This window comes from Labeo rohita, chromosome 12 (genome assembly GCF_022985175.1).
Source record: "Labeo rohita strain BAU-BD-2019 chromosome 12, IGBB_LRoh.1.0, whole genome shotgun sequence".
Lineage (NCBI taxonomy): Eukaryota > Metazoa > Chordata > Actinopteri > Cypriniformes > Cyprinidae > Labeo > Labeo rohita.
The window spans coordinates 93540-112150 of record NC_066880.1 but is presented as its reverse complement, the minus strand read 5'-3'; the positions used below and the strand labels follow the sequence as shown (position 1 = coordinate 112150).

At 43.6% G+C, this 18611-nt stretch overlaps 4 protein-coding genes across 6 annotated transcripts; all 4 read right to left on the bottom strand.

Annotated features, from left to right (window-relative positions):
- Positions 1 to 4744: 4744 nt before the first annotated feature.
- bub3 (BUB3 mitotic checkpoint protein) lies at positions 4745 to 8507 on the bottom strand. 3 transcript variants are annotated; one of them, XM_051123620.1, is made up of 8 exons: positions 8364 to 8507; positions 7639 to 7833; positions 7488 to 7557; positions 7264 to 7415; positions 7022 to 7180; positions 5954 to 6131; positions 5431 to 5647; positions 4745 to 4959 (listed from the first exon to the last, which is right to left on the bottom strand). In XM_051123620.1, the coding sequence occupies exons 1-8, from the start codon at positions 8397 to 8399 to the stop codon at positions 4950 to 4952; spliced, it is 1017 nt and encodes a 338-aa protein (XP_050979577.1). In that variant the 5' UTR covers positions 8400 to 8507; the 3' UTR covers positions 4745 to 4949. The 3 variants fall into 3 exon arrangements, with proteins under 3 accessions (XP_050979577.1, XP_050979579.1, XP_050979578.1); XM_051123622.1 differs by lacking the exon at positions 8364 to 8507 and adding an exon at positions 8125 to 8328; XM_051123621.1 differs by lacking the exon at positions 4745 to 4959 and having other exon boundaries at positions 5427 to 5647.
- A 558-nt stretch (positions 8508 to 9065) lies between these two features.
- LOC127174346 (homeobox protein HMX2-like) lies at positions 9066 to 10625 on the bottom strand. Its single transcript, XM_051124747.1, has 2 exons — positions 10422 to 10625; positions 9066 to 10188 (listed from the first exon to the last, which is right to left on the bottom strand). Exons 1-2 carry the CDS (start codon positions 10525 to 10527, stop codon positions 9791 to 9793), a joined length of 504 nt encoding a protein of 167 aa, XP_050980704.1. The 5' UTR covers positions 10528 to 10625; the 3' UTR covers positions 9066 to 9790.
- Positions 10626 to 11420: 795 nt separating this feature from the next.
- Positions 11421 to 13319, bottom strand: hmx3b (H6 family homeobox 3b). Its single transcript, XM_051124941.1, has 2 exons — positions 12835 to 13319; positions 11421 to 12621 (listed from the first exon to the last, which is right to left on the bottom strand). Exons 1-2 carry the CDS (start codon positions 13007 to 13009, stop codon positions 12143 to 12145), a joined length of 654 nt encoding a protein of 217 aa, XP_050980898.1. The 5' UTR covers positions 13010 to 13319; the 3' UTR covers positions 11421 to 12142.
- Positions 13320 to 13773: 454 nt separating this feature from the next.
- acadsb (acyl-CoA dehydrogenase short/branched chain) lies at positions 13774 to 18435 on the bottom strand. The gene is made up of 11 exons (XM_051124940.1): positions 18280 to 18435; positions 16779 to 16926; positions 16602 to 16702; positions 16294 to 16500; positions 16051 to 16221; positions 15576 to 15701; positions 15292 to 15384; positions 14944 to 15033; positions 14715 to 14852; positions 14380 to 14479; positions 13774 to 14298 (listed from the first exon to the last, which is right to left on the bottom strand). The coding sequence occupies exons 1-11, from the start codon at positions 18307 to 18309 to the stop codon at positions 14222 to 14224; spliced, it is 1281 nt and encodes a 426-aa protein (XP_050980897.1). The 5' UTR covers positions 18310 to 18435; the 3' UTR covers positions 13774 to 14221.
- Between the last annotated feature and the right edge of the window lie 176 nt (positions 18436 to 18611).

Sequence of the window (18611 nt, the reverse complement as noted above, 5' to 3'; positions counted from 1 at the left end):
CAGCAGGTTGTTGTGTTTTTTTTTTTTTTTTTGCCATTTTGCATTTATTATGACAGGACAGATCAGAAGTGACAGGAAGCGAAGTGGGAGAGAGAGAGAGATGAGGGCGGGATCGGGATCAGGAAAGGTCCTTGAGTCGGGATTCGAACACGGGACGCCCGGAGCGCGGCGGCGCTGTACAAGGCGATCGGTGCTGACACCAGCAGCAGGTTTGCTTCACGTGACATCATCAAAATGGGCCTGTGGGAATATTAAACGGTGTGGTGATCAAGAAATGGACATCAGTGGATTCGGATCAATGAGACAAAAACGGGACGGAAGCGTTCGAGCAATTATCAGCTTTAAACGGCTTTTTCACAGACTCACAAATTTATAAATGACCATAACAACCCATCAGAATTCACTTGGCTCTGATTGTGGTCTCATTATTGATCCGGACGCTGTTAAAAGCTCGTGTTCCTCGCAGTCACGTGACCAAATCATACGGTGAGCTGTCAATCGTTCCATCGCAGATCCCACAGATCACCTGATGACTGATAGTAGATGTGGTTTGAGTGAAGGCTTTGTGTTTCAAAATATCTTTATTGCATAACAACATTTATGAATGAATCCGTCTGCTGGAAAAAACAGCGATCAAACCAGCAGCTCACTTGTGTTTTAATGGGGGTGCATTCTGGGTAATGATTCAGATCATGAACGCGCTGTTGAGCGATGAATCAGAATCTAAACTCAAGAGTGTTTCGGTGTGTGGAGGAAGTGAGGTGTGTTGATGTATGTGGGTCGTGCGTGTCGATGATCTGCTCGTGTGTCGTGAGAAATGCTCCAGGCTTCAGATGTTACTCTAGAAGCATGAGATCATACCGAACTCTTTCTGATCGCACAAAGCCGGTGAAACACTTGTTCCTGACGTCCTGAAAGCTTCTGTGAGATCTTGACCTGAAAAACGCCATCGTAATAAAACAGACAGATGATCGGTCCCTCGTTTTGAAAGGTGCGGCACATGACAGGATTCACACAGCGATGTGAAGGACAGGACTAGTTATTACTTATTAGTAGCGTTAGTAAGGCACTGCTGGCCCGCGGCCGAGGAGGCGTTCGTGAAATGATCAGGAATTGAAGTCTGATTGTCCGAGCGGCCTCGGCGCGTCTGTAACTGATCTCTGCGGCCTGATTTCAGCGTCGCCTGCAGGAACGGAGGAACTCGACACTCAAACGACGCGCCATTAGTTCTGCTAAACCGACCATCGGCGCTAATTGCAGGAACCTGTAAACCGGAGGCCTGCGGTCACGAAGAGACACAGATAACAGCCGTCGATCGCTGATCCTCCTTCACTGTGAAACACTCTGATTATTACAGTGCGCAGCGCCTCCAAACACACCATGAAAACATTCATTAAGGGCTCATACCTAACCATATGTTGTAAACAGTGAGGCTCAATTAAATGTTTTTGAAATTGTAAAAGATTGGAAGATTGGAAAAAACGTCTTATCTTACAGTAGCCTACATTTAAGATAAACGCAAAGCCTACTGGAGATTCAAACTAGACTGATAATGCTTTAATAATGCTTGATTTATTTCATATATTGAAATTATTTTCATTTTTTAAATTACGTAAGCTTTTTAAAGTAGAATATTTATTTAAATGTGTTATATGTTCAGTTGTGTTTTTTCTTCAAATGTGATGTGAATGTACTTTCTTGGATTGAAATATTTGAGGGCAATATATACTTTAAAAAGCTTTTGTAATTTAGAAAATGAAAATAATTTCAATATATACATTCATCATCTGGACCGTTTTAAATGGATTTTTGAAAATAAATAAAATTACCTCTAATATCTGTGTGTGTGTGTGTGTGTGTGTGTGTGTGTATGTACACACACACATAAATATATATATATATATATACACACACACACACACACACACACACACACACACACACAGATATCAGAGGTCGCATTAGCCGAAAATTTTTATCAGTAATCTAAAGGCCGTCGGTCGTTTTGACAGATTACACTGAGGCTGATCTATTGTAAATTGTAGCTGTAATTCCCACTCCTGTCCAGTTGGTGGCGAGTGCGCTCCAGTGTGGCAGCAGAAGCACTGAATCCAGAACAAAAACGAAACTGTCAGGAATGTTTTGGTGTGCTTGATTACACACAGGTGAGTACACAGAAACTACAACGATCTGTCACGCCACACTGAAGCGCCAAAACCGTATTTATTGCTTGAATTTCCTAATGAAATGGACAGAATTTTAAATCTTAGACTTTGTTTTATATCAAAAATCAAAAATGCCAAACCTCTTGCTATTTATTGGAAAGTGGCTTCAGTCTTCAGCTGGCTGGCAGGAGCCGCCACTGACGGGTCACGTGACTGGTGGCAGCTGCAGGTCTGATTGTGGCAGGTCACGTGCAGTATGCCGCAACATGTTTCAGCAACAACAGATTTCGGCAGCTTTTGTGTTTTGTGGTTAACTTCTTATTGTGAACCTGTTCAGTTCTTTACTTTTAGCGCGATTAAAGTGTTCAAATGATTAGTTGGTTAATCAGTCAGAGTTAGCTTCACCCTGGTGAAAAAACAGCATATGCTGGTAGGTATGTTTTGATGCTGGTTTAAGCTGGTCCTTTGCTGGTTTTTGCTGGTCATGTTGCTGGTCAAGGACCAGCATAAACCAGCATCAAAACATACCTATCAGCATATGCTGGTTTTTTCACCAGGGCAGTAAGCAACCAGTCGTGATCACGATCATTTGGCTGCTTTAATTGTGGAAAAAAAACTAAAACGTCAGTCATACAAAAGAAGAGAGTCATAAGAATACATTCATAACAATAAAATTATAAAAGTTATAGTCCCAGATCTAAAGCGGTTGAGACTGCCAACGACCAGCCCGCAGTCACGTGACCTGCCACAATCAGACTGGCAGCTGCCACCAGTCACGTGACCTGTCAGCGGCGGCTCCTGCCAGCGAGTTGAAGATCGAACCCCTACTGATTTATTGGAAGGAAGACGCACTATGTCTTGTTTAATCACCAACTGAAAACAGCACAGACCAAAAGATCGATTGTGATTTAGGAATCAGTATTGGTCCATTTTTTTTTTGTTGTTGTTGTTTTGTTTTTTTTTTGTTGTACCCACCCCTTATTTTGTTGTTTTTAAACGTTGCGTTGTCGTCCTTAAGGTTTTTGATTAAAAATGAAAATGTGAACAAAAATAAAAGCAATTAAATGTGTTATTGTAATTAAAATATAAAAATTAAAATGACGGGTAATAATAGATTATGAGGAATTTTTACCCATCAAAATAACAGACAATGATAAAGTCTAGGGCAACCTCTGATTGATATATATATAAAGTATTAAGTATATTTTCAAAAATGCACAAAAAAATATTTGTAGAAATTTGTAGAAATCATTTTGACGAATACAGTATATACTGTTGATGACAAGAAAAAAATAGAAAATAGAAAACAAGAAACTATAGAATGGACTAATTCAAATGGTCCAGATGATGCATGTTAATACATACTTTGACACTTTCATAATTTTTCACATAAAACAAAAAAACAAAAACATTTTCTGTCTGTGGAGAAATGAATGATTTACACATGATTAAGTAATGAGTTCATAAAAATGTCCTTCAGAGTGGGTGAATGTTCAAACAAACAAACAAAAAACGTTGCAAATAGAAACAAAAATCAGGTGCACCTAACCCCAACCCTAATCAGAAACCATGAAAGAAGTTCAGAGTCTGGTGAAGAGCATGTCTGCGTGGGGAGTGTTTTGGTAGCTGTCAGTCAGCAAAGCCCCTCCCCTTGTGGTGACGTCACCCTTACCTGATCGATGGAGTTCAGGTGTGAAGGCCAGTCATCCGTCAGCGCGGCGGGAATCCGGTTTCCGCTCTCACGGAGCTTCACAGCAGCTCAAAGCTGTTCATGCCACTAATAAGCAGAAAACATGTTCAGTCACTCAAACGCATCGTGCGCTTTAATCGAGACTTGAGACGCAGAGGAGCGCGGTTCTCTGAGGTCAGCGGGTCACTGAACTGGAGTCACGTGACTAACGAATGTTACGGAGTAACAAACGCGGCTGTTTGATCGGACTCGACCTGTGATTCTCCAGCACAGCCTCCATTAGCGCGACTGCAGCAGCCGGACAAGGAAGTCAATTTTCCAATTTAGCAAACGCAAAGATGACAGGAAACGGAGCAATTTAGTGCCGCCAGTGCAGATGAGGGGTAATTACCTCTAAAATGAACGCCATTTCATATGAAGCTCAAGTCATCATAATGAGAGCGATGCAGTCATTACTGTTAATTAGAGGAATTAGTAACATCATTTAACAAACGCACAAATAATGTTTAGGATATTGAAGCAGCAGCCGAAGCCATTAGACAGAAGCAAAGCTTTCTAATGCAATAATTGCGTGTTCTACACAATTTCTGGAATAGATGTGTGTGTGTGTGTGTGTGTGTGTGAGCAGCTGTACACAAGAACAATCTGCCATTCACTCAGTCAACAAACAAAAGCGTTTCTGTCTGTGGATTTGATTGGATTTCATGCCTCTATTTTTAATGAATTCATACTGTCACAATTCAAAGAATTAAATCCACATTTCACGAAACAATGGCATGAATGACGAGGTCAGTGTGAACTTCAGGAGACACACACAAGACATAAAAATTGAGCCTTTTGAAGCAAAAATGTAGTTTCAAAGAAAAATGTCACTCATTTATGACTCATATTCAGTGAATAAAAAGGATATTTTATTTTTTTCTCAAGCACATAAAAATACACACATGGAGGGCAGGACACATAAAATGAAAACATTTAAATTTTATTTGCTGACAGAGACAGAATAAAAAGACAGACCAGATAGAAAACGAGTGTTTTGTGTTCAAACGGGTGGCGATCGTGAGTAACCGTGACGCGGCGAATCGCTGCAGGATTCACGTGGATCTGTGAACACAAGAGCACAAACATCAGATGAGCTTCACAACTGCGGTTCATGCGATCACAAGCGTTCAGAGCTGAACACCACACGTTCGTCGTGACGGCAGCGAAGGGCCGCCCAAACACCCGTCGATCAAACACCGGCTCACGTGCGGCTTTAAAACAAACTGATCGACTGATCAATACACTTGTATATCTGACAAGTCCACAGACGCGCAGACTTCAGTACGCGATCGGACCAGAGACGCACGTCTCCTGACGTCAGACGCGTGCATCGATCACTGCAGGAAATTCAATCAGAGCGTTCTGCTAAAGCTCTTTCTGATGACATTACTGGACAAACAGACGCTGCTGAACGCACGCGTCGATAAAGAGCTGACATGATCAAGCAGCGTTTGAGAAGAAACACTCTGAAACGGCAGCATGAATCAAACGCACATTAAACAGCAGGACGGCAAACGCTCCTCGCAAACTCACTTGGGTTTGGTCTCGGCGTCGGTGACCTGGCGGATGTAGACGGCGTCGGCCGGATGAGAAATGTCTCCCTGCTCCTGCATGTACGAGGAGGCGATGGCCAGCAGAGAGCCGTCCGTACTGAACGCCAGAGACGCGATGCTGGTCGGGTATCGATGAAACTGACACAGGCGCTTCTTGTTGAACGGATCCCAAATGTTCACAAAGCCGTCAGAACCGCCTGTGTCAAAACACACACACACACACACACAGTCATCTCTCAGTCAGTTTAATCAATGTACTAATGTTCAATGTGAGTTCTGCACCACAAAATAATGATCATTTACAAACAGGTTTCCCACTGATCACTGGTCAGGCAAACTACAATCTCACACTAATGATGCTCCTGAACACACTGCGTCTGTTCATAATCTGCATATACTGAATAAAAATATTCTTGAAATTCAATGAAGCCTTCAAATGTTTGGCATTAACATTCGGGTTAATTCTCGCATGATGAGTGTGATGTGAGCGTGCGGATGGGTACCGGTGGCAAACGTGTTGTGGACGCTGTGGAAGGAGATGGCGTTGACCGGATAGACTTGCTCGATGCCGTTCTCCTTCAGTCTGTGGCATTTGAAGGCGTATTTCTTCTTCTGCACCTCCAGACTGGGGTCCAGATACTCCACTGCGACTCTGCCCTCGATGGAGCTCAACACGTAACCCTGAAACACAGAAACGCACCACAGATACCAGTTTAACCGAGCACACATCAGACTCTTACGGGGAGCAGCATCATATTCATCAGACCCAACTGACAATTAACTTACATATTTTATGAGGAATTATAAAGCAGATAGTTCCAGCTCTGGATTCTGATTGGCTGAGAGAATTTGGTTGTTCTGAAATCACTAAACTACAGATTCTTGCAGCTTACTGCTTCATCTTTGAGAGCTTTTGTGATTCTTATTAATACGTCTATTTCTGTATGCCCAAAGAGTAAACAAGCATTTCACTGCACATCGTACCCATGTACGTATCTGACAAGATGAAATTTAAATTGAAATGTAAAGGAATTACAATATTTATGATTTTTTCTTTTGAAGTTTCCTTTGCTCATGGCTGCATTTATTTGATCAAAAATACAGTAAAAATAGTAAAATATTATTCGAATGTAAAACAGCTGTTTTCTATGTGAATATCTGTTAAACTGTAATTTATTTCTGTGATCAGAGCAGAATTTTCAGCATCATTACTCCAGTCTTCAGTGTCACATGATCCTTCAGAAATCATTCTAATATGCTGATTGAAGGTTTGCATTTATGATTATTATCAATGTTGAAAACAGTTGTGCTGCACAATATTTCTGCGTAAACTATGACATACTACAATTTAAAAAAATTGTTTTATAGAAATCAGTGCTTGTTTTGATCAGGGACTCGATAAACTGATTGAAAGTGCCAGTATAATTCATTATGCTACAAAAGATTTCCGTTTCAAATGAATGCTGTTATTTTGTGATTTCCATTCATCTGTGAATCCTGAAAATAAAACACGTCACGGTTTCCACAAGAATATCGGGCAGCACAGCTTTTTTCAGAAGTGTGCGTCTGACCTGTTTGTTGGGGAAAGCTCGTATGCAGCGCGTCTGATATTTCAGGCTGGACTCGCGTCTCTGCTGCACGTATCCCATGTTCCTCAGATCCCACACGAGCACACGGCGGCCCGCCGTTCCCACGATCAGCCGATCTCCGGCCACGGACAGCGTGTAGACCTGAAACACAGTCAGGCATCAGACGCCGCTCCATTCATTCGTTCATTCATTCATTCACTGACCCGTCCCTCACGTCTGCTCACCTTCTCGGGCTGCGTGAAGGTCCCGGCGTTGCAGGGCGTTCTGGGGTCCCAGAGTCTCACAGACATATCCCAGCTGCCCGTGACCATCACGTTGACCTCGGGACAGTATTCCACACAGCGGATGGGAGCGTCGTGCGTCCCGACGATCGTGTCTGAGGAAGAGCAGAGATACGGTCAGACATCAGCCGTCCTTTCGTTCACGAGCGCCTCGTGTTTAAACTCACCCTGATCCGTGTTCAGATCGTGAGTCTTCAGCTGGTTGTCGAGACCGCCGCTCCACGCGTGAGTCGGATCCTGAAACGACACGAGACAGAGAGTTCAGACACGGGAAAGAGCGAATCCGTGATTCTCCAGGGTTTCGGCGATGCTCCTCACATAGAAAGCGCAGTCCAGCACCGGCGCCAGATGCTGATACTTCATCCTCATGCTGTTGGCGCTGACGTCGTACAGACGGACCGTGCAGTCCCACGACGACACCAGCAGGAACTGAGCCGAGGTCGGGCTGAACTTCACGGCAGAGATGCTGTCCTCCGGACCCTGGGTCAGCTTGAACTCGTTGGCTCCGGTCATCTGAACACACACACAGACAAACACACACACTTATCAGTTACTGACGTTTACGGGTCCCGACTGACTGATCACTGGAGCTCATGCACCGAGTGTGTGTTTGTGCTGCAGTTATGAATGATTCCTCATTTCACGTGTGTGTGTGTTTGTGATCAGACCCAACATTTCACCTGCTGAAGCAGGAAACATCTGAAAACAAACTAACAACAGCCCAACAACCTCATAATGACCAGGCCGCATCGCGGGCTACACCGAGTCACTTCACGTAAAACTAAAACTCAAACTCAAACTCACTCATTCTCAACAGAGTCACAGAAACTGAACTCGAGTGAACAGACGCGATGTGTTTAAACTGTATTGGTGAGTTTGAGTGTGAACGAGGCGCTGCGAGACCAGCGAAGCCGTAACTGCGGTGTTTTTATTCAGAGCTGAAGCGTCTGCTGTGATCTCCGAGTAAAACTCTCCGACACACCGCTGATCGCTTTATTTATCTTAAAAGTTTATGAAACAACACAATTTCCGTTAAATCTCACCGTGCCGCTCTTCTCTTCTGCTGCTCTACCGCTCATCGACGCTCTACTCTCATTGGATGCATTCACAGCAGAGCCCTGCGCTCATTGGTCCGTTTCAAAACTCCCTCTAACGTTCTCTAGTGACGATTGGTTGCAAGGATTAACTTCCGGGCATGAACGAGGACGCGAAATGACAAAATATCGCGAGAAAATTGCGTGTTTCCGCCTGTTGCGATCGGTATTTTGTTGTCGGTGTGAGACCAAATATTATAGATGCGACCGTTACAGATATCGATACTGACTGAATGATTTGTGTTACTTTTCCACGGATAAAATTAAGTTTTTTCCCCACCGTTATATTTGAAAGCTTTTATTGTAATGTGAGAAACTGTCAGTGTCAGCATGTGTTGTTTGTCATTTGTGTAATATTTCTGCACGTGTGACTGTATGACGTGACGATTGTAACAGTCTGTCTTTAACCCTGTTCTGTCTCTGTGCTGTGTCGCACACTGTAATACAGGATATGGAATTATGTCATTTACACGATATGAATGAATTAATGAATAAATAAATACAGTAAGGGAGGGTGTTATATTATAGAGATAGTTTAAATTAAATGCAATAATGGTTTATGCTGTATACCAAGAGTCTGACTTTCAATATAAATTATTTTATGTGTTTCATGTAAAAGATGATTATTTGTATTTTTTATTTATTTGTATGATCTACTTGTGCCACTGATTTTGCCGTTGTCATTATTTGTTCAATGGCTTTTATTTAACACAAGTTCACATTCAGATGATATCGATAACAGATTTCATCTCTTACACAGAAACGTTTATTTTCTTGAACTTCTCCCGATATTGCAAAAGCAGGTTACTTGTGGCCGAAGACTTCAAACATTCAACAGAATTTAAACATTCAAACATTCCAATATATTAGACTATTAAAGGGACAGTTTTTACCCAAAAATTAAAATGGAAGCACCTTGTTGGACTTCTGAATATCAACAGCCATTCACTGCCATTATAAAGCTTAGACATTTTTTTTTTTAAATTTAAGTTTAACTCCAGTTGTATTCGTCTGAAAGAAGAAAGTCATAAACACCTAGGATGGCTCGAGTGAATAAATCATGCGGTAGGGTTCATTTTTATTTTTGGGTGAACTGTCTTGAATTCTCTGTAGACTATCTACAACTGTGTTCGTGTAGAAAGTAAATGATGTGCTTTCCATACCATTTTCATGGTGAACAGCTTCCAAAAGCGCTTCTGTCTCTCATACAAAAAATGATGTAAAAACTTTAGATCAAACGATTGAGCATAAAATCACACATTCAAACCAAAACAGGTGTGTGAAATCTGGCCGAACAGACCTCATAATGTCAGTGAGGGACAGGAGAGACCAGCACATAATATAAGATCAGATGAATGCGACGCGAGTATTAATACTCAGTACAGCGGGTAACAGAGCGGCGTCCGCGGGAGCGCCACGGATGTCGGTAACGGCGCGCGAACGAGCGCGTTCATCATCCCGATCAACACAGTCTGACAGCTCCGGCTCGTGGCCGCGGCCTCCAGCTCCGCCGACAGCCGCCGTTTCCACTTGTTGCGTCGGTTCTGGAACCAGCTTTTCGCCTGCGCGTCGGTGAGCTGCAGCTGGACGCGAGGCGCGCGCGCTCGACGCTGCTCAGGTAGCGCTTGACGTCGAACGCGGACTGGAGCTGAAACACCTGAGCGCGGGAAAACACCGTCCGGATCTTCCGCGCGTTTCAGAGCGCGATCTGCGAATCTCTTCGCCTCGTCATCATCTTCATCATCTTCATCCACAAACGGTTTAATCACTTCATCTGCGAGAAACCAGACATGTAAAACTAGTCTTCGTGAAAATATAAAAACGAACAATTAAATGTATCTTACAGATGTGAAGCAGCAACTAGCATAAGTAGACACTCGCACTTCATACCCGAGAATCAGTAATACACTCCGGGAGACAAAATGTAGAATTTGTGTGTAAAGCCTTTAATGTGCAGTCGAGCTTCATGAATATTAGTTGTTGATTCTGAATGAGTGATGAACTTACTGAAAGTGTTTTGCTCGCTGTCTGTGTTTTGTGAGCGGCCCAGAATGGAGCCGATGCTGAAACTGTGATTCCCTGCTGCAGGTGCTTCATCACAGACTCTCAGCATCAGAGCACACGCGCTTTTGTACTGGAAATATTACCAAAAAAAATAAATAAATAAAATAAATCCGTCCTGAAGTTTGCAAGATGATCCCGTGCGCGCGCACGCAGGTGTGTCATTAGAGCCAATCAGAGCACGTGCATACAATTATGAAACTCGGATGTGAATTATCTTTTAATTAAAATGTATCTCGTAGTGATTGATCCCGTTTAAATATAAAACACTGGTTATTTATTCTTAAACGCTATTTTAGCTGCAGATTGAATTATTGCCTAGTCTTTATACATGAAGCGAATTTTAACACATTTGTAGTGTGCTTAAATGTACATTTAATAGAGGACTGCGATCTTAGTATTTTAGTGTGCGGTTTTACAGAGCATATTTTTAATCATTAAAAAAAATCACGAATTTCCGTGAAAATAGGCTATAAATGTGCATTAAATCTAAAAAATATAGGATTATTTCAACCGATGTATTTTTACTCTCAATAGCTGTCGCGTGAGATCATCATTTACGAGAATCAAACAATAATTTGCGGTTTTTACAGTGAATCAAACTTATATTATTTTCTTCACATTACAAGCATTAATTTTGATTGTTTCAAACATCAGATTTGATTTGGCGCCAGCAACAGATGCATTTCACTGAAGGCGGCGGAATGAATGAATAAATGACTGACAGAATGATAATTATTAACAGATTTCTATTAAGGTTATAATGTACTTTTAGCGGTGATAATGTAAATGAGCAAATGCGTAAAACCCGCGCTTTCATAAAACACACACTGCCTGTATGATTTCTATTCTCTATTATTAGATTAGTCCAGACAACAAAACAAAAATAATGACAGCAAGAATAGTTCGTAATTACAATAGAAGCGCTTTATTAAATCACTCCGAGGGCATCGCCAGAATCACAAATACATTCAATAATGAACATTTATTTATGATCATATAAAAATCGGCGGAAATCTTCTAAAACCCCAGACAAATCCACGGAGCATTTCACAAACATGGTTCATAATTCATCATTTCAGACATTTGTCAGACAAACGTATATTTACTAGTGCATGTGAACATTGACACTGGAAATAAAGTCAACAATTAATTTCAGTAGTACAATACTGGAGTCCTGAAATGTAGAACAGCATGTAAAAAGATCTTACAACATGATTTAAAATACACAGGAAAAAAGGTGTTTTTTCCAGCATTCCCTTATTTTTATTGACTGACATGAAACACAGAAGGAACGAGAGACTGATTCACTTTAGTGCGGCACTGCTCACGGAAAACAGAGATATGAGAAAACTCCGCCTAACTCTTCAAACTAATAATAATAATAATAATATGTAGTAATAATAAACACAGCTGCACCTGTCGTCAAGTGCTCTTCCTCAGCAGAACAAGATTTTTTTTATATACCAAACAAACAAACAAACACACAAGTTTCTCTTTTGACAGACACGGTCCTGTTTGAGAGAGTTTAACTCCTGAATCTGATGCAGGTCTTTGGGCGGATCAGAGGATGAACTCTCTGATGGGTTTGTTAGTGAGTTCGGTGTCGATCACTCAGATCAGGTTCAGTCCGTCGTACCGCTGCGCCGCGGCACCAGGTTCGATCCTCACACGGGTCTGATCAGCGAATGCGGGTAATAAAGTGCGTGCGTGAAGGTCAGACCCGCGGCGCGCGCGCTCTCCGCGTGCTCGTGGTACAGGATAGGCACGCGTACGATCCGCTGCGCGTGGCTGAGGTTCGCGGCCTCCAGTTCGGCGGCGATCTGCCGCTTCCACTTATTCCTGCGGTTCTGGAACCAGATCTTCACCTGCGTCTCGGTCAGATGGAGCGACGCGGCGAGTCCGGCCCGTTCCGAGCTGCTCAGGTAGCGCTTCATGTCGAAGGTGGACTCGAGCTGGAACACCTGAGCGCGGGAAAACACGGTCCTGGTCTTCTTCTTGCGGCAGAGCTTCTTCTGCGAGCTTTCCTCCGTCTTCTGCTCGTCCGGGTCCGAGTCCTCCAGGAGAACCTCCTCATCCTCATCTTTCGGATCCGGATCCTCCGCTTCGCATTTCAGCGCTTCCGTCGCGTCTCTGATCCGATCTGCTGCTCGACACACAAAACAGACAAAACACATCAAAACAAAGCACTTCTGGCGGCTTTCACGTGTTTTTAAACGCTTTCATAACAACCGAGTAACTCCTCCGTGTCATCAGTGAGCGCGTGTAATTCTAATCTCAACTCAGTCCCTATAGATCTGCGAGCGCGAACCCTAACCGCAAACACACGGGACCGGAGGCGCTCGTGCTCGTGTCTCACCGGCGGGTGTGTTCGGGTGTCCGCTCGGGCAGCACCAGGATCCGAAGCGCAGGAAAGTGAGATCCGGAACTCTAGAGACGGAAAGATTCATGTGAGCTCTGGGTTTGTCGGGTTTGTTCAGCAGGTTCTTGATGGAAAACGGAGAATCTTTTACTTCTTGTGTTTTTTCCTCCATCGGTGAGACTCAGCAGAATGTCACTGATGATGATGATGATGATGATGATGATGATGAAGAAAGTTACTCCGGTCTGTAGTGAGAAGCGCAGCGCGGATCCACATGAGAACAACTGACGCTGGAAAGAAAATGATGAAAATCAAAAGAAAGAGAGAGAGAGAGAGAGGGAGAGAGAGATGGGCGTGTGCGTGTGCGTGTGCGTGTGTTTCACAGCAAATCATCTGCAGAGCTCTTGCTAACAACATTTTAAAACAGCTACATTGATCTTTTCCTTTCTTAGAGAATAGATGTGTCAGTTAATCCTAAAAATATAATAAAAAAGAAATAAAAATAATTAACCCTCTAAATGTAAATCAAACATTTGTTTTAATGAAAATTACGACACTTGGACTGATTGCTATTGATTGTTTTTGTTCAACAAATCAGCTCAAATCTGCTTTCATTACACAGATTAGTCTTCAGCTTCAGTAAATGTTTAAAACAAACATACTAGAAAAACAAGCATTCGCGACTGAAATGCAGAGCTGACACTAACCCTAACCTACCCATATGACAACTAGACCAGACTCCCTGTTTTATAAATATGACGCATTTATTTGTGAAACAGATGCATCGGTTTGAGTGAACATGTTCATATATGCTCTGTATTTGAGCGCCATCTAGCGCTCAGACCCCGCATGCGCGCAAACACACTCACTGACGCCACAAGAGCTGATGGTGAGGTGACACTCCAAACCAGACAGCACACAGTAGACCAGCAGGAGTGAGTTCAGGATGTTTATTCATCAGGTTCACAAACACAAATCAACAGCCATCAATGATCAATAAGGCACCGGCTCAATCAGTAACTGTAACCAAGTCTAACAATAGTTTGTTCTTAAAAATGATTCATTTATCATTGTGGCAAAAAGCTTCCACCTCAGCCTGAAGAAAAGACTAGTCTCAAAAGACTTTGACTCTCATGCTGTGATATAATTTCAGTCTTAAATAAATAACTAGAGAAACAGGAAATGATTCATTAAGTGTTAAACAGTTCAGTTAGGGACACAACACAAGCTCTTACTACATTACTGCTGTGTGAATCTCAGACGAGAGCGGAGATTCATGAAGATCTGAGAGAGAACATCAGTTTCACACACGGAAGACAAACTACAGCTTATATATTACTGATAGCTCGATTAGCTCGTCTAGTGTACTTCACGCACGGACGGCTCATGCGTCATATTCCTGGTCGATCATCTTGGCCATGGTGCTCAGCTGGATGTTGCTGGTTCCCTCATAAATGGTTCCTGCAGGAAACGGTTCAGTTCGTCAGCGTCAAACTCATTTCTGACGAGAACAGCGTTTCGTCCCGACACACATTCACTCACCTATCTTGCAGTCTCTGTAGTATTTCTCGATGGGATAGTCTTTAGTGAAGCCCACGCCGCCCATCCACTCGATGCACTTCGACGTGGTCAGAGTCGCAACCTGCAAACACACAGTGATCTCAGAACGGATCTCTACAGATGCTCGTTTCTGACGCGGAATAAAAACATCAAATGAGGCGACTTTGCCTCTTTTTAATTGTACAATTCAGAACAATTCTGAACCATGAGATACAAAAAGTCAGAATTGTAACTGATCTTTTTATTTACTTTCCGTGGCACGAATAAGCTCGCACGGGTTTCAGATGACGCGCGAGCGCCGCGACAGACGGACTGACCTCAGCGGCGAAGTATTTGGCCATGCAGGCCTCTTTAACGAAGGGCCGTCCGGCCTCCTTCAGCCGCGCCGCGTTGTAGGTCAGCAGACGAGCCGCTTCCAGCTGCGTGGCCACGTGAGCGATCTGGTGCTGCATGCCCTGCCATCACAACATTAAACACACGTGAACCGTGAAGATCACGTGACCTCGATGAGCCGAACACACGAGACACGTGGAACAGCAGAAGTACCTGGAAATCAAAGATGCGTTTGCCGAACTGAATCCTCTGTCTGGTGTAGGGAATCGTTTGATCGAAACAGCCTTGAGCCAAACCCAACATCTGAAACACACACACACACACACGTCTGAGAGTCGTTCACACAGACAGACCTGAACCCGGACACCATTACTGTCAGATAGAAGAGATTTAAAAGACTATTAATCAGTTCAGCTGCACTGACAGTATCAGACGAGGGCAAAACACCAGCTGGACGGATCTCAATAACGAATCTACTGTCTGAAACGGTCACATAATTGATGAATTTCACAATATTTACGTCTTATTTTCTGTTTTGTATAATCTTGAACTGAAACACACCTGTGCTGCGATCCCGATCCGACCGCCGTTCAGCATCCCGATGGCGTATTTATAACCGTGACCGACTTTCCCCAAAATGTTCTTCTCGTGAACCTGCATCAGACGACAAGCATTTCGTTCTGAATGGATGTTTTCATCGATCTTATCAGGTTTGAGTGAACAGCATCATAAACCATCCTGTACCTTCCAGAATTGAAAGAAACGGCTCAAGGAACTACACTAAAATACGATACAGTGAAATGAATCGGTCTGGTCTGAATCTGGATCAGAGCCGCAGGATTTACCTTCATGTTGTCGAATGTCAGAGGACACGTGGATGAAGCTCTCAGACCCAGCTTATTCTCCTTCTTGCCGATATGAAGCCCGTCCGTGTCTCTGTCCACGATGAAGCAGGTGATGCCTCTGTAACCCTGCCACAAACACACGTCACATGACACACGAGTACCCAATACAAACAATCAGTCTCCACATGAACCGGGTGTCTGCTGCAGTGAGAGTGTGTGCGATCGGCTCTGGTTCTGTGTGACGTCTCACTGCGTTCAATCACACGCGTGTGTGTGTGTGTGTGTAGACGGTCTGAATAAGAGAACAACCCCATTTCAGCATGTGATTATTACAGTGCTATCGTCGCCATCAGTGTCACAGGGGGATTTTACATTATAAACACCTACTTTTGAGAAAACCGAAGACCGAAACAATCTAGGAATCAGTCTAAATGTTGTGTGTCGATCTCTGAGCGCTTCACATACGTGTACTAACCGCGGTCGGCTCCGCGTTTGCCATCACCAGAAACACTCCAGCGTGTTCTGCGTTACTGATCCACATCTTGGAGCCATTGATAGTGTAATAATCTTTGTGTTTCTCTGCTTTAGTCCTCAGAGAGAACGCGTCGCTGCCCGACTCCGACTCCGACAGACAGAAGCTGCCGACCTGAAGAAGAGAAGGAGCATCGTCAGCGAGCGGAAACGCCGTCAGAGCGTCATCTGAAGGTCAGAGCGTCACCGTGTCGCTGGCCAGACGCGGCAGATACCGCTGCTTCTGCTCGTCCGTCCCCAGGTTCGTCAGCAGCGTGTTGATGAGCGTGTTCTGAATGTCGCACAGCACCGACACGGACGGGTCCACCTTCGCCAGCTCCTCGATCACCAGGACGGAGGAGAAGAAGGAGGAGCCCGTGCCTCCGTACTCGGCTCCGATCTCGATCCCCATCAGCTGAAACACACACGCCGTCAGAAACCACGCGAACCGCTGTCAGACACATGCTTTATTTCTCCGCGATCACTATCAGACAGGTGCTGTGATGAGATACTCACACCCTGCTCGAACAGAGCGCTGATCACGTCCGCATCCATCACCGAATCCTCATCCATCTTGGAGACGAACGGGGCGATGCGCTCCTGGGCGAACTTCTTGACTGATGAAGAGAAGAACAGCGTTACTGCGGTCCGAGCGTTTCTGGACTCACCTGCGTCTCGTGAACGGCGTCTCACCCGCGTCTCTCATCATGCTCTCCTCCTCGGAGAAGCTCTGCAGCGGCGGAAACGCAGGTCTGATCGCGTCATGATGAGCTTCTGCTGCCGCTGCACGTGAACACAGGAGCCGCACCGCGGCACGAGAGCGAGACAGAGACCCGCACACCTGGGACACATCAGACACATGCACCATTACACACAGGATTACAGCTTCTGTACGTCTCAGTGTCTCCTCAGCTGAGTTTTGGAAGATGATGAAGAGCTAATAATTAAATCAAATCAAAATCAAAATAAACAGAAAAAATATATTTTGGCTGCGTCCGAAAGCTCTAAAATGCAGCCTTCACAGGCAGCATTCCAAGGCAGGAAGGCATCAAGGCACGTCCGAATTCTAATTCTGCTTCACTTCCTGTCTCTGGAGGTTCCTTCTTCTGATGGAATTTTTGAAGGCAGCATAGATGTATCCTTCGCTGCCTTCGATTTCCCACAATCCTGTGCGTGTGTGTCATATAGGCTATATAAATAAAGATATTCTGGTGAAATTAGACTTGTTACTTTATATAATAGATGAGATCTTGACCATGATATACTTGATGAATCGTAATAGTGTAAAAAGCATGATAAATAATATTGTTTGAAAATAGTGAATAGGAATAATATGTACAATATACTACCAATAATAACGAAACAGCCACTAAGAACAATGACCTGTTCTGCAGTAATACTTGCATCAGTGCTTTTATTTTTTTTTTAAGCAGAAAGTAGCCGCCATTCTCAGTCGACTCGTCTTCTCCGACGCACAGACCTTCGGTGGGTTAATGACATCGAGGTCTTTATGTATTAATAAAGCATTTATACATAACTGTATAAGATCGTTTTTCTACCAAATCTGCAACTTAACCGTTCGGTAACCTAGCAACGGCGTCACGTTCTGCTGCCTCTGAAGTCCGTCCCAAACTGTTTCTAGAGTTTCCTTCGCAGCCTTCTAAGTCACTGCCTTAAGACACCGAGGCAGCAAGTCAGCTGACTAGACTTTCGGGCGCAGCCTTTATTTTTTGATCTGCACCATTAACTGTCATCAGAGAACTGTGAATGTGTACATAAATGAAATATTAATTGTTAATCTCAGATGAACTTCGTTTGGTTCTGGTTTGAGAATCGCAGCTCCGATTCACAGAATCAAAACAAAAACTGAATCAGAGTCACATTCAGATGACTTTCAGAAACAAACACTTCTTTATCTGCCTTCAGTCCGATCCGATCCGTGACTATTAGTGATAAACATGACACACGTACATCATCATGTTTGACAATGAATTCTCTCTCACGTGAATGTTACGATTCATTTTAATGATCGAGTTCTGTCGGTCCTGTAGTTCGTTATCAAATGCTCGGTTGGCGCATCCACCACAATCTGTTCATTTCATCTCAGTCAAGTGTTTCTCATCTACACTCAGTGTTAAAAGAGTTCAGTGCTGTAGTTTTAATATCATGCGTGTTGTTTGTAGTTTGTTCTCACCTGTCGCAGCATTCCGAGCGCTGGCGCCATTACGGATCTGCGTCACAGTGAAAAGTGTCCGGATGAAACAAGCAGCAGCGCTGACGGAAAACGGCACAAACACATTATTCGACAGCTACAACACACAAATAAATAAAGCGGGTTTCCTAGTAATTATCTGTAAAGGCGTCCGTAAATTACTGTCGTATGATAGTAATATAACAGCGCTCGTTTTCGTTAGAAAAGTGTTTCTCATAAATCGGAACAAAACGCAGACACTTCAAACTCCGTAAACGCACGATAATCTGAGAAATGTATCAATTAATTATGCATTATATAGCCAAAAAAAAAAA